At 47.1% G+C, this 23,598-nt stretch overlaps 1 protein-coding gene across 4 annotated transcripts; it reads left to right on the top strand.

Moving 5' to 3' along the window:
• Nucleotides 1-398: 398 nt before the first annotated feature.
• On the top strand, nucleotides 399-21,942 carry LOC118007286 (ribonuclease H1-like). Of its 4 annotated transcripts, none has more exons than XM_035000292.1 (9): nucleotides 399-607; nucleotides 1,489-1,604; nucleotides 5,214-5,372; nucleotides 7,456-7,555; nucleotides 8,485-8,539; nucleotides 8,876-8,960; nucleotides 9,549-9,673; nucleotides 11,614-11,732; nucleotides 21,524-21,622. In XM_035000292.1, exons 1-8 carry the CDS (start codon nucleotides 477-479, stop codon nucleotides 11,698-11,700), a joined length of 858 nt encoding a protein of 285 aa, XP_034856183.1. In that variant the 5' UTR covers nucleotides 399-476; the 3' UTR covers nucleotides 11,701-11,732; nucleotides 21,524-21,622. The 4 variants fall into 4 exon arrangements, with proteins under 4 accessions (XP_034856183.1, XP_034856184.1, XP_034856181.1 ...); XM_035000293.1 differs by lacking the exon at nucleotides 21,524-21,622 and adding an exon at nucleotides 15,774-16,211; XM_035000290.1 differs by lacking the exon at nucleotides 11,614-11,732 and having other exon boundaries at nucleotides 21,524-21,942.
• The last annotated feature ends 1,656 nt before the right edge of the window (nucleotides 21,943-23,598 follow it).

The following is a 23,598-nucleotide window of genomic DNA, read 5'->3' as shown; positions in this document are numbered from 1 at the left end:
CACTCGGCCCCCGTCCCGCCCACATAGCCCTGGCCCCGCCCCTCGCCCGGCCCTACCCCGCCCCTACCGCCCAGACCCCTCCCTTCACGAGGCACCTCCCCTCCGATACCGCCCAGGCCCCGCCCCTCACGCAGCACCTCCCTGCCTACACCGCCCAGACCCCGCCCCCGGGGACCGCCCCGCCCCCACGGCCCAGACCCCCGCCCCTCACGCGGGCCCTCCCCTCCGGCCCCGCCCTAGTCCCCACCCACCTCCGTAGGTGCCGCCCCTCCCGGGACCGCCCAGGGCCGACGTTCTCCCATCCGGGAAATTGAGCCGGAAAAGCGCAGGGCGCTAGGCCCCTGGGCCCCGCCCCGCAGGCGTTGCGGGGACGCGCGTCATTTCCCCCGCGCCGCCGCCGGAAGTTGGGTCTGTGTGGTGGTGGTGGCGGCGGGAGCCGGGGAGTTACGGCGCTGGGCGATGGCCGGCTGCGAGCGATGACCAGGCTTCTGGCCGTGGCGCGCAGGGTTGCTTTGGCCGCCGTGCGCTGCAGCACCCACGGCAGCAGCGGCCTCAGCATGTTTTATGCCGTGAGGAGGGGCCGCAAGGCCGGGGTCTTCCAGACCTGGTGAGTGGGCTGCTACTCCCCAAGGCCGAGGGCGGGGCGGCCGCAGGCGGCTCTCCGGACTGGGCCGGAGCTCGCGGCTGGCGGCCTGGGGTGGAGCGCGTGGGAGCCCCGCCGCCGGCCGGGCAGTGGGGACGCCGGGCCGGCCGCCGCGGGTGTCCGCTGACGTGGGCTTGCGGGTCCCGTGCGCGGGCTCCAGTTGGCAGGATCAGAAATGCCACGTGTAGTTTAAGGGGGGCCGGGGCCTCACTTAATCCTTCCTTTCTTGAAACAGAATTTCCAAATGGTTACACATAGTAAACTCGGATACTACCTAAGCCAGGCTGCCCTGTGTTTTTAAAAAGGGAAGCTCTTGTAAGCTAAGTCTGGGTCCCCGTGACGGTCCTCTGAGGTGGGATTATTGTCTTCAGGGGTAGTTACTGCGGTCGGGACGTTCCTGGGGTTAGTAAGTGACGCAGGTAGGACTTGCATCCGCGCGCTCGGACTCCACGAGCGGGACCGTCCCCGCCGCACGTAGCAGGGTTTGTTATCCGTGTGTGGGCGGGCACTTGTTCCCCTTCGTAGCTACGGGGCTGCGGCGGAGGCATCTCAGAAGCTCACCTTCGCTGTAATGAAATGGTCGATGGGATTTCCTTTTTCAAGGACCCCGGATTTCTGGTGTGTTTTCAGACCGAGGGAACTGACACGCTGGCGTCCTGTCTGGCTGGTACATAGCGCCACAGGGTGAAGGCTTGGGCAGGGACAAAATTGCAAACAGCCCTGACCGTTTGTCCAGTTGGCGCTGACAGCCCCAACCTTTTCACGCTATTCCCAGCCTAGGAAAGGAATCTGTTAAAAAGAGGACCGCCAAGGGAGGAAGGAAGTAATCCCGCACTCTGTTCCAGGAGCGAATGTAGAGCCCAGGTGGACCGGTTTCCTGCTGCCAGATTTAAGAAATTTGCCACGGAGGAGGAGGCCTGGGCCTTTGTCAGGAAGCCTGCAAGCCCGGATGGCTCAGAAGGTAGTCAGCTGCTCTCGTCACCATGGCGTTTTAACCTGCTCAAAACCTTGCATACCCCAGCGCCGCTTGGTCTGTACAGCTGTCTTCTAAGCAGGAGATGTGATGATCGTTCCCACTTTTCTATTTTACAGATGAGGAAACAGGCAGGGAGTAGTTGAGCTTCATGGTTTAGCTTAGTGGTTTCTGTTAGTAACAGTATTAGACATAAGCTGGGACTCCAATCTGATGTTCATTTGGAGTCCTCACTCTATTTAATTCTGTTTTATTTATTTTCATTTTTTGTTATTAAATGTATTTTTTAATATTTTATTTGTCAGAGAGCGAGCGCACAAGCAGGGGGAGAGGCAGAGGGAGAAGCAGGCCCCCCGCTGCTCAGGGAGCCAGACATGGGGCTCCATCCCAAGACCCTGGGATCATGACCTGAGCCGAAGGCAGATGCTCAACCAGCTGAGCCACCGAGGGGCCCCTCATTCTATCTTTTAAAAAATACTTGTTCTGTTATCAAATTGAATGGGCTACAGTTTTAAAGTGTTGAATATAGTTTGTTTCCTGGCATGCACCTGTATGGTGTTTCCTTCTTTTTTAGGACAGGGTCACACAATCAGAATTTCCTACAGTTTCACATGTTGCAGAAGGTATAATTAATTGAAGCTTAAGTCCCAGTATAAGGAACATCAAGTATGCAGAACTAAGGGTGACTGCTTGAGAGCACAGAATTTTTAAAATACAGTTAACCCTTGAACAACAATGAGTTTGAGCTGCGTGGGTAAACTTATATGTGGACTTCATTATATTACATTTATCATATAATATACATTTATTATAAATTTTCTTTAGGATTTTTTTTTAAGATTTTATTCGTCGGGGAGAGAGAGAGTGAGCACAAGTGGGTAGAGGGACAGGCAGAGGGAGAAGCAGTCTCCCTGCCAAGCAAGGGGCCTGATGTGGGATTCGATCCCAGGACCCTGGGATCATGACCTGAGCCAAAGGCAGATGCCCAACCGACTGAGCCACCCAGGTGTCCTTCCTTAGGATTTTAACATTTTCTTTTCTTTTCTTTTTTTTTAAGAGTTTTATTTATTTATTTGAGAGAGAGACAGAGAGCACAAGCATGAGCGGGGAGGTAGGGGGAGGAGCAGAGGGAGAAGGAGAAGCAGACTCCCTGCTGAGCAGAGAGCCCAACATGGCTCGATCTCAGGACTCCAGGATCATGACCTGAGCCAAAGGCAGACAACTTAACCAACTGAGTCACTCAGGTGCCCCTTAATAACATTTTCTATTCTCTATTACTTTACTGTAAGACTGCAGTACATAAAGACATACATAAAATATGTGTGAATCAACTGTTCACATCAGTAAGACTTCCAGTTAACAGTAGGCTATCAGTAGTAGTTAAGTGTTTAGGGAATCAGAGATTGTACTCAGATTTTTCAACTGAGCAGGGCGTCAGACCCCCACGTTGTTTGGGGGCAAACTATATATCTTAACCTATTTTGAAGAAGTTGTGTCTCATTAGCTTTACTCACAAATATTTTTACTAGTGGATTAAGATGAGACAATAGTTTGAGTCCACTTTTTTTGAGCAGGCTCTCTACAATCCCACTGAGATGCTCAAGCTTTGAACACCTGCTCCTTTGTGAGGCCGTAACAATTGCAGTCAAAGCAGAATTCAGGGAGAGGCAATCACGCTTAGGAATCTACCCTGCATGACAAGTTTCTGAAGCAGGGCAGAACCTCACTCACTGCATCTGCTTCACCCTGTCTCCCGAGCAGCTTTTAAGGAAGTTGTGATGTGACCATTACATTTTCTGCCCTGATGGAGAAATCAGTTTGGGACAGAAAACAAATGTGCAAGTATGGCTCTTGTCTTAGTTGGGTTCTTAATGCTTCCTTTTCACTGCTCTTTTGTTTTAACCAAATAGTAATTTATTTATACTTCAATTCTTCCAACAGAAGAATAGAAGTATGTTTCTGTTTATTAAATACTCTAAATCCTAAGGCAAGATAGTTCTTTATATCTATGAATCACCTTTCTTAAAAGTTTGCAGAGACCTCCAAGTTACTGACTTATATATATAAACTGGAATTTGACATCTTTAATGTTCAAGAACTCTGTCAAAGCAGAAGTGTTAGCCCCTTTCCCAAATTTTCTCTTAATCTGAGATATATTTTTATTTTGTGATTCTTGAGCTATTTGGCAGTTATCATGATTTATGTAAACTGATTTGGGGTTAACTTAACCAAGTTTTGTGAATGGAAAATTATCTGACAGCTATGGGCTCCTTTTCCTTCCAAGTCTTATCTGTCCTTTAAAAACTTTCATTCCAATTTAACTTTCTCTGTTACTACAAGTAAAATCAATATTTGTATTGATATTAAACTTCTACAAAATTACCCTTTGACTTATACTTGTGTTTTTGGGTTTACTTATGTAAAGTCCCTAGAGGAATATATATATTTTTAAAGATTTTATTTATTTACTTGAGATAGAGTGAGAGAGAAAGAGAGAGAGCACAAGCAGGGGGAGTGGGAGAGGGAGAGGCAGGCTCTCCACCGATCAGGGAACCTGATGCAGGACTCCATCCCAGGACCCTGGGATCATAACCTGAGCCAAAGGTAGTCGCTTAATCCATTGAGCCACCCAGGCGCCCCCCTAGAGGAATATTTTAAAGGTAAATACAGCAGAGTGGAAAACCAAACATTGCTCTCCATAATGGCTTCACTCAGATTTTGCTTAGATAACCTTTAGCAGTCTTCTGACAGGTGTGGGTGGAGAAGCTACTCCAGGCAGGACATTCTGGCTTGGACCCAAGTGGTAGGTGTTCAGTCAACATTGGAGCCCCATTTCTCCATCCCTGGTTCAGGGATGAGGTTAAAGTGAACTCTGTAGTGTTGGGCTTTGTTGTTATTTTGGAAATACAATTAGTTGGTCCTTCTGTGCCCCTATTCCCACTCCATAAAATGAGAATGTAGGAAAGGCTGCTCCCACATAACCTGAGAGAGTGTGTGAGAAGCCTTTGGGATTAATCCTGCGTCCCCTGGCTGAGCTCCTGAAGGAAAGCTCTGCAGCTACCGCCCTGAAGGAACCCAGTCCCTTCTGCTCTTTGGTTTCTACTTTCTCAGTGTAGCCCACTGTCGGTTTACTTAAGGTCCAGTTACCCGTGCCCTCTCAACTTCCCTGGAGGTTCTCGACTTGGCATTGATGGAGTTGAAGTATCTAGAGTAGTAGTAGCTACAAAATTCTAGTCCTTGTTTTCTTTCTGGGTTAAGAGTCCCTTAGATTGTCAAACTGCTCACCATCCCTGTAGGATTCAAAACCTTTGGTATCTCTACTATCTCTGTCAAAAGCAGACTTCTACTTTAATAGAAATGTTGTTTTGTCTTCATATTGCCCTTAATCAAGCTTATAGAAAATTTAGAGTAATTTCATAGAACATCAAAATCTGACATGGTGTGGACTGTCTTAAGTCATATCCTCTATAGGGCCACAGACAAAGTGTGTGTAAGTCTGATTTAGTGATACTAAATCACTTACTGAATTTCTGGATTCTTAAGCATTTCATGTTATGTTTGTTTTTTCCTGGTTTATGAGTAGACTCGATCTTTCAGGGACAGAAAATAAGCATGAACAAGAATCACAGGTGAAAGTCAACAAGCGACTCCGTGAACCCTCGGATGGAGAGGAAAACGCAGAGCCCTGTGTGAAGCATGCGAGACAGAACACAGAATCCGTGCCTTCAGTTAACAAAGACTCGTTTTCTTATATGGGTATATCTCTCTTGGATTTTTAAGTTTTCCATATAATAATCGTGAAAATAAGTGTGAGAACGTTTCCCACTTAATAGGGGAAAGTTGAGCTAATGTTTAGCCTTTTCATTCTCATCTGAAAAGGTTATTTAAAAATTTCTAAGGTTACTATTTTATAGTTGATCAAACTGTGCAGAATTATTAAAACTTTGGACATTCATCAGAAAAGCATTATGTGGCCTACAAATGAAAAACCGTAATCTTTTGAAACCCTAGTATTCTCTCGTGCACACAGCATTTCAGGTCACTATGAGAAAATGCAGAGGCTTCAGCTGCTTCAAATAAGAAAGGGCCTGGAGGGTGCCTGGGGTGCTCAGTTGGCTAGGCATCTGGCTCTTGGTTTGTGCTCAGGTCCTGATCTCAGGGTCAAGCCCCCATGTCAGGCTCTGTGCTCAGCAGGGAGTCTGCTTCCCCCTCACCCTCTGCCCCTCCCCTGCACATGTGCTCAAGCGCTCTCTTTCTCTCTCTGAAGTGGATAAATAAATCTTTAAAAAAGAAGAAGTAAGGGCCGGACAGAGCTCTTTTTTAGAACCAGTATCTTAATACCATTTACATTTAGCCTTTGCAAAACATAAATGATTTTACCTAGTCCCGAGAAGCAAAAGAGTCTGAATTTTTCCTCTACCTTTAACTCCAGGGATCGGTTTATATTTAATTACTTATGTTATATAAATTTCCTTTTTGTTTTTTACATGTATGAACAGAAAATAGGAGTAAGTAGCTTTTTTTTTTTTTTAGTAAGTAGGATTTTTATATAAATCAGTGTGTTTGTAGGTTCCAAGTTTTCTCCAAGAATAAGCTGTCTTATAATTCAAGGAAAACCAATAGGAAATGTTTTTTGTTAAGCTGTATTAAAACTGTATAAATCAATTTTGCAGTTATGTAAAAAAAAAACCCAAATGTTCTGGATTTGGTTACTTGCCAGTAGTAATCAGAGCACATATGTGGGGAGTGATTGGGTGATGAGCCGTTTCCAAGGTACTAACAGTGGCTTGAAGTACAGTGGCATTTAACGCAGTGCCTGATAGGTTGAGACCGAATTCAGTGACCAGAAAGGCTGTTGTGTGGATGGTGTCAATTTCGGTTGAACCAAGGATTCTTGTCCAACACCCATGTTTTTCCACACTCTCATCCCCATTCTGGCTAGGAACATGTTCTTCCTTTAACATCCTCCCTCCTCTTCCCTTTGCCTCTGCCTTGTCCAGTCTATAATCCTTTTGAGAAACAGTGCAAAGCAAAGCCTCTATTTGCCCCCATGGCCCTACTCTTCAAGATCTGCCAACCTGACTTCTCCTGCCCCCCTGCTAAGAGTGTTCTAGTCATCAGTGGCCTTAGAGTGGCCTCATATCAGATCTCTTCTACCTACTTCTTTACAGCATTGTTATGTTGGTCAGACCCTCTTTTTTTTTTAAGATTTATTTATTTGACGGGGAGAGAGAGTACAAGCAGGGGGAGCAGCAGAGGGAGAGGGAGAAACAGGGTCCCTGCTCAGCAGGGAGCCCGACTGGGGGCGGGGGGGGGGCGGCTGGCTCCATCCCAGGACCCTGGGATCATGACCTGAGCCAAAGGCAGACGCTTAACCGACTGAGCAACCAAGGTGCCCCTGACCCTCTGTCTTGACGGAAAGAAGCAAAGACAAAAATTAGACCAACATTTGTCAGAGAACTAGACCTTCTGGCGGACAGGTCCTTATCATGCCAAGGCACTGCTTGTTTGCCAGGACAGCTCCTGGGAGTGAGTGTGAGCCCTGCCCCCCACGGGGAGAGGGGTAGTGGCACCGTTCTGACCTCTGTAGTGGGGGAGGCAGCAGCAGCTCTCGCTGCAGGGGGTTCTAGGTTCACAAAAGACTGCCTTTACCCTTAATTTGCCTGTCATGCAGAACCAAAATAGGAGTGCATGCTAATGAGAAAGGGTCGAGGGCCCCTGTGTAAGGAATCGGTAATGTTTTCCATTGCGCAGTACTTTGTCAGTTTAAAATGTGAATGTGGGCTTACTGAATTGGGTGCTTTGGATGCAGTGGCACTCAGGAAGTCCCCTTTTCCAGGAGATTTTGTCGTCGTCTACACTGACGGCTGCTGCTCCAGCAACGGGCGGAGGAGGGCACGAGCAGGGATCGGCGTTTACTGGGGGCCGGGCCATCCTTTGTGAGTAAACGAAGTGAATCGCATTCTAAAGCTTGTCAAGGAATGAGGCAAGGTCTGCTGACTGGTTAGCTTTGGCAGAGGGAGCGCAGGACCCAGTCATGTCGACACTGACAGCTTTGTTCTTCAGGATTAAAAGACCCCGGCATTGCTTTCTTCACCCTGAATCTTGACGAGTCTCTGTGTCCCGCTGATGACGTCTTCTACCAGAATGACTTCCCTGCCCCCTAGGAGAGTCACATGTCTCCTGTGGGATGGTTTTGGCAAGGATGTCCAAGGTCACCAGGCCTGGAACCCGTCATGTCCCCATGATTCTTCTGAGGACGTGTGAGCTTAGAGGCGACTCCTAGTTTTTCACCAGGCACAAGGCCAGGGTGATGCAAAGTGTGATCATTCAGATACACTGGGCAGCCTAAAAATCAGTGTAAAAGAGGGATCTGAGTCTGTGAAGTAGCCACATCAGTTCTGAGCTTTGTCTCCAGCATTTGCAGGTGCCCACAGCACTGTTGGGCATAATGTAACATAAACTGTTCAGTAACAGTAAGACTATATTTCTCTCGACTTGTGGTCTACAAAGTCCTTTCCCTTTGATATCTCATTTTAGCTTCAAACGCTGTAAGAGGTGGCGAGCTTGTGTGGCACTGAGTGTCTGCGGGCTTAGTGCTCACCCAAGACCACACGCTGATGTATTTCAGGGCCAGAAATAAAAGTTTGCTTTTGAATTCTGGCCCAGTATTCCTCACAAGACCATCCCATGGTGCTTTTCCATAAAACGTTAGTGCTCTTGGTTTGATTTTTAAAGGCTGCATTTTTGTATGATGCTTTCATATGTCCAAAAAGTGTATCAAGCCTATCGTCCGTTGAGAAGCTTAAGGAATCACTTTGAGAATTAGCTCTTTTAATTGATTTCATTTTCCTTTTTACGATCCCAGGAACGTAGGCATTAGGCTTCCCGGGCGGCAGACCAACCAAAGAGCAGAAATTCATGTAAGTTGTCAGACACATTTCCCACTGAGAGTAAGTCCATCATAGCAGTGAACTGTGTACTGTCTGTGTGCACAAGATACTCAGAATCCAGAAGAAACTTGGTTTGGGGTTACTAATGACTCTGACGAATAGGAATTTTCCAGAAAAATTTTATAAGTAACTTCAAATAGGTGTGCAAGCAGAACTATGTGTGTAGCATTATTTCACACAGAGCATATAATCGTTACAGTTAGCTCAGAAAAAAAATGTTTAAATGGTGAAGTGATTTTGAACATCAGTAACGTTGAAAGTTGAACAGTTTCTATAGCATGATGACTGACTCGTCGTTTCTTCAAGGCAGCCTGCAAAGCCATCGAGCAAGCAAAGGCTCAAAACATCAAGAAGTTGGTTCTGTATACGGACAGTATGTTTACTATAAATGGTAAGTTTTTACATTTTACTTCTTCTAGTGTTTTTCTAGTAAACATGAAGGAAAATAGGTATTTCCTTTCCCTGTAGGAAGTATTGTATCAGGGCAGGACCCAAATGGTAAATGAGGACAGCAGTTGGTTTGTCGGGTATAAAGAGAAGGCTGGGGATTCTGGAGCTCAGTTCTGCTGCTCTGGAGTTTGCCACATAGACATGTCTTTGCCAGGCTCCTAAGATAGGGCAGCAAGATAGATATGTCCCTGCTCTCGTGGTCCTTCAAGTGTAAACATGCGTAAGTAACTTAAGGTGGCGTGCTGATGGCTCCTTTGAGAAATAATCATGTTTAGGACACGGGGAGGGGGTTGAGGAGGCGGAGGATGCGTCCTCTTAGGCTGGGAGCTGTGGGTCAACACTAGTCCGAGCAAAGGGACAAGCAGAGTGTGCCAGGTCTGTACCTCCTGTCAGAGTACAGCCTTTGTGGGCCAGTGGCAGGTCCACACGCCACCATGAAGATGAGTAGAGTGGGTAGAAGAGGGAAGGCTAGGGAGGAAGAGACCAGGACATTCAAGCTCAGTGGGCTGTGAGTGTGCATTTCTTGTAGGTATCACTAATTGGGTTCAAGGCTGGAAGAAGAATGGGTGGAAAACGAGCACAGGGAAAGAGGTGATCAACAAGGAGGACTTCATGGCGCTGGAGCAGCTCATCCAGGGCATGGACATCCAGTGGGTGCGTGTTGTCTGAACCAGTCCTGTCACATGGCTGTGAGGACCAAATACTCTGAGAGGGGGGAGAGAGAGAAGGTGGGGGAGGGGGGGCAGCAGAGAGAGAATCTCAAGCAGGCCCCCCACCCGGTGTGGAGCCCAATGTGAGGCTCTGTGTAGCCACCCTGAGATTGTGACCTGAGCCAAAATCAAGAGTTGGATGTTTAACTGACTGAGCCAGCCAGGTGCCCAGGACCAAAGATTCTAAATTAACTGGAGAGATTAGTGCTTTCTGTAAGTGATTTAATGACTTAAAGTAACCATTTACATGAAATTAATATCATAGTGCGTATTAGAAATTGGAACTCATTTGAGTCTTGACTTCGTATAAGTAGTGCTGCTTATCGTTGGTGTGATTGTGTGTAGAACACACTGTTGGGGCAGTGTGACTTTAGGGGTGTTCAGGATTCCTCACATTCTCTTGGCAGTGCTTAGGAGTGCCTCGTCTGGGCTCCCCTTGTTGCAGGATTTCTTTTTCTTTAGTGCCCGCGGTTGTGGTCATGCCACTTTGAAGAATGAAGAGGTAGACCAGATGAAGAGTGGTGGGCAACAAAACAAAGTTTATTGAGTGATAGTACAAAGCTCCTGAAGAGGGGGGGGGACCTGAGAGGGTTGCCACCAGAGTGTCTAAGTCTAGGGGTTTTTAATGGGCTTGTTGGTGGGCTGTTTTAATCTGATTAACCCTCCTTGCGCCTGTCACCCAGTCAGGTTTTTGTCATCTATCACATGGGAAAGGGTAGAGGGCTCCTTCCAGGGTGGTGTAAAATCCTTTTAATGGTTGTTTCCTCTTGGTGGAGGGCAGGGGGCTTGTCCCTGCCCACCTTTCTTCCCACTATCCTTCATTAACCTTATCACTGTTAAAGTGACTTCGTGATAGTCAACCTGTTGGTTTCTTTGGAATCAGCCATAATGTCAAAATAAAACTAATTTATAAGGTATTTTGTTAAAAATGAAGTGTGATAAGACTTTAGTAACATGACTTTTTTTTCCAAAATGGAAATATTTTTCTTATTAATAGATAGTTTTTATTAAAACTTTTTTCAGGGAGTGCCTGGGTGGGCTCAGTCAGTTGAGTGTCCGACTCTTGGTTTCGACTGAGGTCATGATCTCAGGGTCCTGGGATTGAGCCCTATGTTGGGCTCCTGCTGAGCGGGGAGTCGTCTTCTCTCCCTCCCACAGCCCCTCCCCCTGCTCATGCTCTCTCGCTCTGTCTCTGTCAAATAAATAAAATCTTTAAAAAAAAACTTTTTTCAAACAATACAGAGCAAGTTAAACTGCAACCATTTCTTAACCCTATATTGCTCTTCCGCCTCAGGACCACTGAGAACAGCTTGGTAATGTAAGGTTTAAATCTGTCCTTCAGCAATGTAGATGTAAACAGTGGTTAAATCACAGAAGCACACGCCTGGGTGGCTCAGTAGTTAAGCGTCTGACCCTTGATTGAGATCCAGGTCTTCCTCTCAGGGTTGTGGGATCAAGCCCCACGTCGGGGCTGTACTGGGTGTAGAGCCTACTTAGTAAAAAAAACAAAAACTAATCACATAAGTATATCTGCTCTTTCTGACAGCACTTAAAGAAAATAAAGTATGTGTGTTGGATATGTATTTGTCCCCATCTATACATACGTATGTTTTACCTGGAAAACTTTCCAAGTCCCATCATTAAGGTGGAAAAAATCAATAAAAACAGTACAGTTTGTGGAAAATCAAAATGGGATTTTTGTAAATGCCTGCGTTGCATCAATCCACTGGGCATACATGTGCCATTTAGAACTGTCGGGGGGAGGGGCCTTGGGGGGAGGAGCGTTCTCCCACTCCGCCCACCGGGAAGTTAATGAGGATGTACTTGTGTGTTGCTTGTGTAAAAAACCAGTAAAGATAAAAGGGAAAAATATTTATTTAACAGATGCATGTTCCTGGTCATTCGGGATTTATAGGCAATGAAGAAGCTGACAGATTAGCAAGAGAAGGAGCTAAGCAATCAGAAGACTGAACGGAGTAATTTTAATTCTTGGAAAAACTTGAGTGAGTGACTGTTTTCTTACCGTTCCTTACTGGTGTGAAAAATAAAATTTGCAGTAGATGGGCAGATACAACTTGCAAAAGTAAATCAGTCATTCTGTGGTATCCTGTGATAAAAAGTCATTAAATTATAATAAATTGAGCATCCTTCAAGATTTGAGCATTATTTGAAATTTCAGCATTATGCTTTATTGGGTTTGACACTGTTCTCATTAGTTTTATTGTAGTCTGGACAGAAATTTTAGGACTTTGATTTAAAGGCATGAATACAGTAGTGGTTTAAAAATGCAGACAAGGTCTGGAACCATTCTGAAAGTGTTCATTTATCTTCTAGTTGGCAGGATTGAGTCTCAGAACGTTCAGGTTGACTTGTACATACCCGTGGATTAGAGCAAGGCAGTGCTCCCTTGGTGGCTACAGCCCATGCCAGGGCCCACACCTCAGCCAAGGGAATGTGGGCTGAGTCTTCACAGGCTAGCACCTGTGTACAAGGCAAGCCTGCACATAGCCCTGGCTGCTTGACTGTTGTATAGAAATATCTTACAGAGCAAGATGCATAAATAAATCTTTTAAAATTTCTTTGGCTGTTTTTGTTAAAAGCACTATGCAAGCAGGGGCCCCTGAGTGCCTCAGTCAGTTAAGCGTCCAGCTCTTGATCTCAGCTTAGGTCTTGATCTCAGGGTCATGAGTTCAAGCCCCACATAGGGCTCCATGCTGGGTGTGGAGGAGTCTACTTAAAAAAAAAAAAAAGCACTATGCAAGTTAAAGTTTGATATGATCATTTTTTTTAAGATTTATTTGAGAAACAGTGAGCAAGAGAGCGCCCAAGGTGGGGGGGTGAGAGTGGGGGGAGAAGCAGACTTCCCCTCTGGGCAGGGAGCCCAATGTGGGGCTCGATCCTAGGGCCCTAGGATCATGACTCGAGCCGAAGGCAGACACTTTGACCGAGCCATACAGGCGCCCCAATTTTTTTTTTTTACTACTTTATCATAAAAAGGTACAGAAAATGACACGAATGTTTAGCTCATTGAGTTTCATTACTATAAGGTGAATACCCTTATGACCACCACTCAGGGCAAGAACTAGAACTTTGCCAGACACCCCAGAAGGCTCTCCATGTGCTCCTCCAACCCCAGCCCCTCCCTCCCTCCAAAGTGAATCCTGACTTTTATAAAAATGACTTCTTTGTGTTTCTTTATGGCAATTGAGCCTCGCCTACTTTTTTTTAGACTCGGTATTTCTGAAGTCTCTTTATTGCATGTATTGGTCTCCTTGTAAGGTTTACCTGTGGAGGAATCTGGGCCATTTGTCCTATTGGTTCCCAGAGTCTAGATTTGCCACATGCATTCTCCTGGCACAGTCCAGCATTTTCTTCTGGCCTCTACTTCCTGCAAATTGGCAGCTGGTCCCAGAGGCTTGATCAGAATCAGATTCCACACCTTCGGCGAATGATAGATGGCCACGTGCTTTCATCAGCAGGCATAGACTGCATTTTTATGGAATTGGCGGCTGCTGGAGCTCAGTGCCTAGGTCTGTTAATGATTCGGAGGTTCCAAAATGGTGATATTCTGTGATTTTGCTTATAAATCTTATATTCTGTGATTTTGCTTATAAAAATAAATATTGGCTGGGATGGTTTTAGAAAAAGACACTTCCTTTCGTCTGCTATTTGGTTACCCAGTGGTAGTGTTCATTTAGGAAAGGCAGGATAAATGCAAAGTAAATTAGTTCCCTGTCATCCTTAGAAGGTGGCCACTTAAGGTTTTTTTATTTATACGTTTTTATAACACTTATGTGTCATGAACTCATCTACTTAAGGCTGTTGGATAGGTTTCAGGTCATTGCGGTTTTTATCTTTATTGATCCCAAGTTGTATCTTCTAGGGCTTGTTGGGGGGGGCTCTTCAGCTTGGCTCTTTCTTTCTTTTGATACTCATGTATGCACACGCATGCGGTGACCAAGCCTGTACACAGGTGTACACCGTAGGCTCCCACACATACGTGTACAGACCACGCACGCATGTGCACCCAGTCATCAGTAGCTCCATTGCAGTCTGGTGTGTCAAGGTACTCTAGACCCTTCTTGGACTTTTCCTGCTCCAGATCTGGAATTGCCTATTTCTCTAAGAATCTCTAGTTTCTTTCTTTCTTTCTTTTTTTTTTTAAGTTAAGTAAGCTCTACACCCAAGTGGGGCTTGAACTCACGACCCCAAAATCAAGAGTCGCATGCTTCTCTGACCGAGCCAGCCAGATGCCCTAGAATCCCAATTTCTTCTAATGGCAGAAAAGGCGTTTCAAATGCTTGGTGCTGGTCGCTGTGGGGTTGGTCATTGCTTCTAGGGCTTTCCAGTGGACAGAATTATAAAGCATACACACATGTACACATATTTAAAGATAAAATATTTGAGCTCATATTGATATTTCCAGTAGAAACTCAGGATTTCAGAGTCCTTAACTCTTCTGTGTTACGTCTGTGTGTCCTACACTGAGAATCCTGGGATAGGTGCTCCCTAATTATGCTCTTGCTTCATCCCACTGTAACATGCAGTATGTGGGTCCCAATACTAATGTTCTGCTGTGGTGGTGAGACAGCATTGGATGTCCATGGTCCGCCGTCACACAGTAAAATCCCCCCCCTTACCCTCATCTCAGCTCTCTTCTGTGTATTCAGTGGTTACACAACCAGCGTTTGGTCAGTGTCATCTTGGAACCATACTCCCTGAGCTCCCCATGTTGGCCTTAATTTGCTTGCTTTATGTTTGAAATCCGTTTTCTAGGGTATGAAATCCTGGGCTCACGTTTTCCTTCCTTGAGTGTCTGAAGTATTTATTTCGGTTTTTTTCCAGCATGAGAAGCCCAAGGAGTCTTTCTTCTTTCTTACAAGTCATGTCCCCTTTTTGCTTCAGTGTCCCGAGGTTTGGTTTCCTGCTTCTCCAGTCCGAAGTTGTGTTAGACTGTGTCGTGTGTTGGTCGCCCTGGGTCAGTGTTTGCAGGAGCACGGTAGGCTCTTTGTGTGTGTACGTTCACATCTGCTATTTCAGGAGCGTTTCCTGAACTGCGGCTTAGTGTTCTGTTTTTCTTGCTTTGGCCTTCTGTTTTGGGGGACCTTAGTATCTCTGTGTTGAAATCTGATTTGTCCATCCTCTGTGTTTTCCACTTTTTCTTGACTGTCTTTCATCTCTTTTTAAGTTTATTTTGTTTTTTAAAAGTTGTGCTCCTATTGATGTCCCATCTCTAAAGGCATTATTTGTCTCTGTTTGCTCTTGATTCTCATTTCTGAAATTAATTTTCTTGTCTCTCTAGTTTCCTTGAATTCTGTCACCTTATTTCTGATATTTTCTCATGCCCATGTGTCATCCTCCCATCTTGGATCTTATATTTTGATGATTCGAAGCAGTTAATTTTGGTCTGTTTGGTGGGTACGTCTTTCTGGCATGCCCTCGCTGTATGTAGGGGTGTTTGTTCTGCTCCTTTTTCTTTTGTCTTAGAATAGCTCTCTGTGGGATTGATACTTTACCGTCACTCATTTTCCTAAACGTTCAGTTGAGATAGTTTTTCCTCACTTCACAGAGTTCTCTTTCCTATTGAATTTTGAATCATGGCTAGAAATATGGTGGCTAGTTTCCAGAGCTCTCCCAGCTCTGGCCCTACCGCACCTGCATCGAGTCCTTCTTTCTCTCCACTGTCCCTGTCCTGCTGGTGCTGGCTCTGTCCCCACCACCTGGGTCCCTGTGGGTCAGCTGTGGTGGCTCTTGGGCTCTACGGCTCCAGCCCTCAGACCCTCTTGCAGTGGGTCCCTTGCACCCATTCACCCCCAGGGTAGGGACAGCTGTCCTGCTCCAGCCACTGGCCTCAGGCTGGCCCGCCACACTTGGCAGTGGACACCTGTTGGCCCCTTTGGGGTGTCCTTTCAGGGGTCTGTCAGGGGCCCAGGGGCCCCACTGTGCTTTGCCCCACAGGTGTGCAGGCTGTGGTGGGCAGGCCCTGTCCTTCATTCCCGTGTGTCAGCTTTTTGGAGTCACCATACCGTTTTGCTTTTTAACAGCTTTATGGAGGTGTGCTTGACGGACAGCAAATGGCACGTGTGTAAAGTGAGCTATGGATTCCCCTGTGAAGTCCCCGCCAGAACTGCGTGTCACCCCCCGCCGGGGTTTTCTCATGCCCCTTTGAAATCCTTCCCTCCCTGACCCCATCCCCAGACGACAACCGATCTACTTCCTGTCACTATAGATCAATTTGTATTTCCTAGGATTTTATATAAATAGAGTCCTACAGTATAAACTCCTTTTCAGTCAGGAGCTTCTTTCACTCAGTGTAATTATTTTGGCATTCACGCGCGCTCTATCAGTAGTTTACCCCTTTTTATTGCTGAGGAGTATCCATTGTATGGGTAACCACAGTTTGTGCGCCCGTTCTCCTGTTCATGGGTATTTGGTCGTCCCCGGTGTGGGGCTGTTGTAAATAAAGCTGCTGTGAACATGTATGTACTCGTCTTTTCCTGAACATGTGCTTTTATTTCTCTTGAGGGGAGTGGCTGGGTCACATGGCAGGTGTGTATTCAACTTTCAGAAACATCAGCCAACATCTTTTGCCATTTTTCTTTCCCATCAACAGGGCAGGAGAGTTCCAGTGTGCTCCCCATCCCTGTCAGTGGTCCTTGTCACCTAGGTTTGTTACAGACGTCTGTGGTTCTGTTTCAGGTGAAGGTTTGGGAGGATCTAAAAGTGCTCTTACTGTTGCCACTACCCTCCAAAAATCTGATTTTTTTTTAATTGGGCAGTTCCTCTTTATGTGCCCAAGATTGGAAGTACAGAGTTGAAAGATTGTGCCTTCCAAAACTTTCCAGTGTACTAGGGGATTTGCACCAATGCAAGTAATATCCATACAGAACAGGAAGTGCATGGTGCTTGAGGTAAGATGAAGCCCAGCCACTTTTAGTGAGAAGGAGAATAATAAAGGTACAGGAAACTCCTTCTTACTAACAGAAAACATTTTACTGATTATGTAAAACCAGCAGCATTGGAGCGTCCAGGTGGCTCAGTCGGTTCAGCGGCCAACTCTTGATTTCGGCTCAGGTCATGACCTTAGGGTTGTGAAATCGAGTCTCACATGAGGCTCTGCACTGAGCGTGGAGCCTGCTTGAGATTCTCTCTCCCTCTCTCTCTCTCTCTCTCTCTGTCTCAAAAAATAAATGAAAAGTACCTGCATAACAGCTTTAGAAATGTGTCACTCTGTCAGCTTTGTCAAGGTCAGGACTACAGTGTAGAACATACGCTCTGTGTCGTGGAATACAGAAGCTTCTCAGCTGCAGCTCCTCTCAAAATACGAGCTTAATGCTTTGCAAATGGAGGCTGTTGAATTGTAATTTGTAGCTTCCACGCCAGAGCGATGAGGTGACTCCCTTGCTGGGGTTTGAGAAAATCGAGAGGATCTGTGCAGTCTCTCAGGTCAGGCACATGAAATACCAACTAAACACAACCAAACCGAAACCCCAGTTCTGGCCGTTGGGCACCTCTCGTTTCCAGTGATGTTTATCCCGAGTCAGACAAGCCTGGGGCCTTCAAAGGAAGACCTCGGCCTCCATGTTTAGATGTCTCCCTCATGCTCATGTCCTGGTAGTTCTGGAACAAGGACGGGGAGCTGCGCAGTAACAGCCCCTTGCCATGTACCGTGCTGATCGGACCCGCAGAACCGGGTGAGAGCAGGCCGTCGGCACGGAGCGTCTTGTAGCGCCGCTGTCCCTCGGTCTGCGGCTCTGGCGTTCATCGCCGCCTCCAGTAGGGGGGCACGCGGGAGGGGAGCTCGCAGGCAGGGTGCTCCTGTCAGTGTCCTGTCCCCGGAGCGTGGAAGGTGTTCAGATACTTGAAGAAAACCTGTGCCAGTTTGTGGAAACAGCTGTGGTTCTTAATTGTCCACCAAGGGGAGAGAGATTGGCACAGGACCACTCTGGTCTGAACACTGACGTGAGTTACGATTTTGCAAGAACAGCTTTCATCAAAATATGCCCAAAATTAGGATTCCTCCCTGGTGCTTTCTGGGGAGCCACAGTGGAAGGAAGGATCTGAGATGGACACAAACAGGATCAGTTAAGTGGGAGAGAGGACTGGCAGGTGCCAGCCCCATCCTCATTTTATAAGCTCTATTTCTTAATCCCACAGGTACACAAGAATTTAGCATAAAGGGCAGTAACTCACCAGTGGTGTAAACAGAGCCTTTTTACCTAGGACTCAAAAACCATTAACCATAAAAGAAAAGTAAAGACTACATAGAAATCAAAAAGTTATGAACTGAAAAGGCTTTATTTATTGTTATTTATTATTTTTATTTTTTTTAGAGAGAGTGTGTATGCACACAGAGGAGAGGGGCAGAGGTAAAGGGAGGGAGAGAATCTTTTTTTTTTTTTTTAAGATTTTATTTATTTATTTGACAGAGAGAGAGACAGTGAGAGAGGGAACACAAGCAGGGGGAGTGGGAGAGGGAGAAGCAGGCTTCCTGCGGAGCAGGGAGCCCAATGTGGGACTCGATCCCAGGACCCCGGGATCATGACCTGAGCCGAAGGCAGACGCTTAACGACTGAGCCACCCAGGCGCCCCGGAGGGAGAGAATCTTAAGCAGGCTCCACAAGCCCAAGGTGGAGCTCAGTCTCACGACCCTGAGATCATGACCTGAGCCAAAATCAAGAGTTGGATGCTTAACCAACTGAGCCACCTAGGTGCCCCTTGAACTAAAAAGACTTTAAAAAGCCATAAGCATAGACAAACTCAGAAAAAAATCTGGAACTGCTATGACAGGAGGCTGATTTCTCTGATACATAAAGAACTTGTAGAAAGTGAGAAAACGCCTAATAGAAGAACCGGCCAGTCATAAATCACTCAGATGCACATGCCCTTGAGCAAGGAGAAGATATGCAGCTTCACTCCTGAGAGCATGCAAATTGACACTACAGAGACATCATTTTTCTGTATCCTATTAATGCCTCGTAGTGCAGGATTTATTAGCAAAAATCCAAAAGTCAGTGAGGCTGCTGGGAAACCATGCGCTTCCATGCTATGGTGGTGGGCACAAAATGGAAAACAGTTTGCCCTGTCTACTGAAATGATGAGGGCACTTACCTCTCATCTGCCCTTTGCCACTTTTTGGGATTTGCACTGCAGATACACCTGCAGACATCCAAATAGAAGACGAGGTTTGTAGTATCTGAAAAGAAAATGGTATTGGGGCTCGCCAAAGTGGCCACGGGCAGCTCACAGTGGGTCCCCTGACCCCTCGAGGAGCAGAGCATGGAGGGCTTGCAGCGTTTTGTGCAGGAGGGTGGGATATGACCTTCATGCTGGAGCACCGAGACGGTACCCTGAGGGGGTGCGAGGCGGGCAGGAGCAGGTGCCGGGAAGACACCTCTCCACGTGTAAACCCCTGCATGTTGTCTTAATTTTGAATCATGTTGGAATGCCTGCTCAAAAATGAAACAATTGGAGAGGTCTGTTTTCCTAGGGAACAGGAGGGAATGGTGCACTCGCCCGAAGGACTCCTGCTGGCAGAAAGCCTGGTCCAGCGGGGTGGGGCTCGCTGAGGGTTTGAGTGCGGGCCTCTGTGTTCTCATCCACATCCACTGGAGCCACACAGGCTCCTCAGGCCCTGGCGTCCTTTGTACTGGGAGGCACAGAACAAGCACAGTCCCTCTTCTAGGTACACAACCTGCTTTAACCTAACATTTGAATACCCAGAGGCCAACACCTGAGTCCGAGCTGTGATGGGCTGAATGACCGTGCCCCCCAAGTTCCTGTGTTGAAGCCCTAACCCCCAGTGTGGCTGTATTTGGAGATGGGGCCTCTGAGGAAGTAATTAAGGTCAAATGAGCTCACCCCCTCCCTGCTCTGCCACTGGGAACAGAGGAAAGGACACATGAGGACACAGTGAAGCCAGAAACCCAGTCAGCTGACACCTTGATCTTGGACTCTGGCCTCTGGAATTGTGAGAAATAAATACTTTAAGGCCCCCCCGACCCACCGGTGGCATTGTGAATGGCAGCCTGAGCTGGGTCCCCAGTGAAGGACGCCTGGCGAAGTCCAGTCTCCTCGTTTTTGGGGAGGCAGTGACATTGCGGTCCGGTCGTCTGCCCCTCGGGTGCTGGCTGTCCTCGCTGCTGGCCGCGGGGCTGCGTTACCCCACTCCGGAGGCGGGGCGCGGGCTTCCGCTCTGAACGTGTCAGTGAGACAGCTTTGCCTTGTTGGGTGACAGGTTTTCCTGAATGGGATTGTTAAGCTCATAGCATCCACATCGTTTTGCTGAAGCCCAGAAGAACAAAAATAAAAATTAATAGAACTGTAGAGAAACAAAATTATTACTCCTATGTTTGGTCTGTGACTTTTTTTTTAAACCAGAAAAATGTCTATTTATTTAGAGTCAGGAATCTCAACATTGGTGGGGACTTCCTTCTCTGTGACAGGCCCTAGTTAGTTGATTGATCTTTTTAAAGTTATTCAGATAGACTTTCAGAAAACTAAGAGGCAGAGATCAGTGAAATGAGTACTTTCCAGCAAGCCCTTGTTTTCCATTTTCGAAGATAGGGACTGATAAGCACCAAGAGCCTTTCTGGTGTCTGGGCCTCTGGTGGTGACCTTCCGCTTTTTGTTTTAAATACCTGAGAGCCGCACACGAAACCCGTCTTGAGGCCCACCAGAGTGACTGTGGTCAGGCTTGGAGGACCGGACGTGGGGACCGCCCCCGGCTTTCTGTCAGCAGAGGCTTTCAGAGCACTTGGAGAGTCTGGGCACCTCTCGCTCCTCCCTCTGAGCCTACTGCGGGCACATCCGCTCCGGCTGCATGAGTGCCGGAGCTCCTGACAGGTCTGCCCTCTCCCACCTGCCACGCAACAGCCGCAACGTCAGATGACATCACTCCTCTAGGGCCGCCCAGGCCCCTCATGTCCAGCAGCCCCAGGCCCGCGACTGAGGGCACCATGTGCGCTGGGGCCAGCTGCTGAGAGGCCACCCATGCCCTTAGGACCCTGTCTGTGACCTGCCCCATGCATGGGTCTCTGGGGCTGCCTGATCCCTCCCATGATCTCTGCACAGAGCTGCTGGTGGCCCGGGGGCCCTGCCCAGAGGGCCCGGGGGCCCATCTCTTGAGACGCGCCCGTGAGGGGCTGTGGCACCTCCCTGTCAGCCAGGACCCAGCACCCTAGTGCAGGTAAAGGCACTGCTGGCCTGGCCCTGAATGGCTGCACTTTTGACAAGGGGCCAGTGACCTTTCTTGGCTCTGGTGTGTTCTGTAAATAATCTTGTTCAATTTTTAGTTAATTCTCAGGGTGCCTGGGTGGCTCAGTCGGTGAAGCATCCCAACTCTTGATTTCAGCTCAGGTCATGATCCTCCCCCTGCTTGGGTTCCCTCTCTCGCTGTGTCTCTCTCTGTCAAATAAATAAAATCTTTAAAGATTTTATTTATTTATTTGACAGAGACAGTGAGAGGGAACCCAAGCAGGGGCAGAGGGAGAGGAAGAAGCAGACTCCTTGCAGAGCAGGGACCCCCATGCGGGGCTCGATCCCAGGACCCTGGGATCATGACCTGAGCCGAAGGCAGCCGCTTAACGACTGAGCCACCCAGGCGCCCCAATAAATAAAATCTTTAAAAAAAAAAAGATTTTCTCTCTCTCTCCCCCCCTCTGCCCCTCTCCCCGGGTTGCACATGTGTGCTCGCTCTCTCAAAAAAAATTCTCAGGGGCTTTCTTAAATGTTTACACATGCTAAAAATCTCTCTGATCACCTCAGTATTACTGAATACTGCTTTTCTTTCCAGAGGAAGCTCACCAGATCTGAAGAGTCTTACAGAGGATGGCAGGACTTTGTGAAGACAGAAGACTGCAAGAGGAGTTTCAGTTGGTCAGGAAACGGATTTCTCACTCAAAAACCTCCCTCCCAACCTCAGTAAGCCTGCCATCCCCTCGGAGCAGAGGGCTTCATCCAGAGTCTCCCCGCTGAGGGCGTTTGTCACTTCCTGCAATGAGGTTTTTTGTGTGTTTGTTAAAATGTGATGGGGAAGTCCTGCATGGAGATTATTGGATGGCAAGAGAATGAAATGTAAAAAGAGAAATTGGAATTAAAGAATTTAAAAGGTTATGTGGCTCCTCTCCCCATAATACCCCAAAGAAGCACATCCTTTATGGTTTTGGTTTTTTTAAGATTTTATTTATTTATTAGAGAGAGAGGGAGAGTGAGAGGGAGAAGCAGACTCCCCACTGAGCAGAGATCCCAATGCGGGACTTGATCCCAGGACCCTGAGATCATGACCTGAGCCAAAGGCAGACGCCTAACCACTAGGCCACCCAGGCGCCCCCTTTATGTTTTTTTGTTTTGTTCTGTTTTGTTTTTATTTGACAGAAACAGACGGAACAAAAGCAGGGGGAGTGGGAGAGGGAGAAGCAGGCTTCCCTCGGAGCAGGGAGCCCCATGCGGGGCTCGATCCCAGGACCCTGGGATCATGACCTGAGCCGAAGGCAGACGCTTAACGACTGAGCCACCCAGGCACCCTTCCCTTTATGGTTTTTATTAAAAAGGCTCTGAAAAAGATTCTTGGATCATTCAATTAGGGCTCCTTGGCCACCACATTGTCATGATTCAACGTGACCCATGTCTTTTCCTAGGGCTATGTGGCTGACCCACCCTCGGGAGGGCATCCGTCTGGGGCTCACTGCTGGTCACAGTGAATTTGCTAGGCTTCACACAGGACCTGTCCATGAACGATATCATGAACTAGCTTGTGGTTGGGGGACGTGATGTCTCTCTTCCTACTAACTCCCCGTGGTACCTGTCGCTTGAATGCACACCAAGACACGAGAGTTGAGGGTCTCCTTAGCCTCTGCAATGAGGGCAGGAGAACAGTTTGTCTAGAAGGATGTCGTGAGAGGGCCAGTTGTTGGGTCATCTACTCTAAGGGAAGACACCCTACATTGTTCTGTGATCCCCAGAGAGAGCGAGGCAGCTCCAGGCCAAATGTACAGTGTGTGTATGTGTGTCCATACTGCTTTTCAGAAAACTTGACACAAGTTTGCATTTTTCCAAAAGAGTGCCTGTAAGGATGCACCCTTGCTAATATTAAGTCTTCCCAGACCTTCATTGGAAATACTCTTTTTCTCTTTGCCAAGGCCCTTACCAGACTCCTTGCTCTGACTTACATTAGAGATTTCTGGAGAAGTTGGGCATCATCTTTCCGTAAATCTGTTGGTCACTTGTATATATGGCTTCCCATCAATTTATTCTTCAGAAAAGGAAACAGGTGTATAGCATGGTGACTACAGTTGATAATACTGTGTTGTATACTGGAAGCTTGCTAAGAGTAAATCTTAAGCATTGTCACACGCACATACAAATAAAAGGTTACCTGCGAAGTCATCATCGTGTGTTAATGCACTTGATCGTGATAATCATTTTACAATGTATACACAAATCATCAATTGGCCAAAAGTATAAGTATAGTCACCTGATCTTTGACAAAAGAGCAAAGGCATTACAATGGAGCAAAGGTAGTCTTTTCAACAAATGTTGCTGGAAAACTGCATCCACATGCTGAAGAATGAATCTAGACCCAGACCAGACACCATTCAAAAAAAACTAATTCAAAATGGATCATAGACCTAAATGTAAAATGCAAAACTATAAAACTTTCTAGAAGAGAACGTAGCAGAAAGCCCAGATGCCCATGGGCATGGCGGTGCCTTCTTAGCTTCAACGCCAATGACGCGATCCAGGAAGGGACTGACGAGCTGGACTTTGTTAAAATAAAAAACTTCTGTGAAAGACGTGGAGAGAATGAGAAGACAACCCACGGGCCAGGGGAAAATATTTGCAAAAGGACTGTTATCCAAAATATACGAA

This window comes from Mirounga leonina, unplaced genomic scaffold (genome assembly GCF_011800145.1).
Source record: "Mirounga leonina isolate KUSES-001 unplaced genomic scaffold, KU_Mleo_1.0 Mir_117, whole genome shotgun sequence".
NCBI classification, from domain to species: Eukaryota; Metazoa; Chordata; class Mammalia; order Carnivora; family Phocidae; genus Mirounga; species Mirounga leonina.
This window is presented reverse-complemented; position numbering and strand designations above follow the sequence as displayed.

What these genes read in the sequence shown, in the direction of transcription:
- LOC118007286 (XM_035000290.1), top strand. Translation starts at nt 477, where the DNA reads ATGACCAGGCTTCTGGCCGTGGCGCGCAGGGTTGCTTTGGCCGCCGTG. An exon ending in AAGCCCGGATGGCTCAGAAG is followed by an intron (nt 1,605 to 5,213) that starts GTAGTCAGCTGC and finishes TCGATCTTTCAG; the next exon opens with GGACAGAAAATAAGCATGAA. An exon ending in AGACTCGTTTTCTTATATGG is followed by an intron (nt 5,373 to 7,455) that starts GTATATCTCTCT and finishes CCCCTTTTCCAG; the next exon opens with GAGATTTTGTCGTCGTCTAC.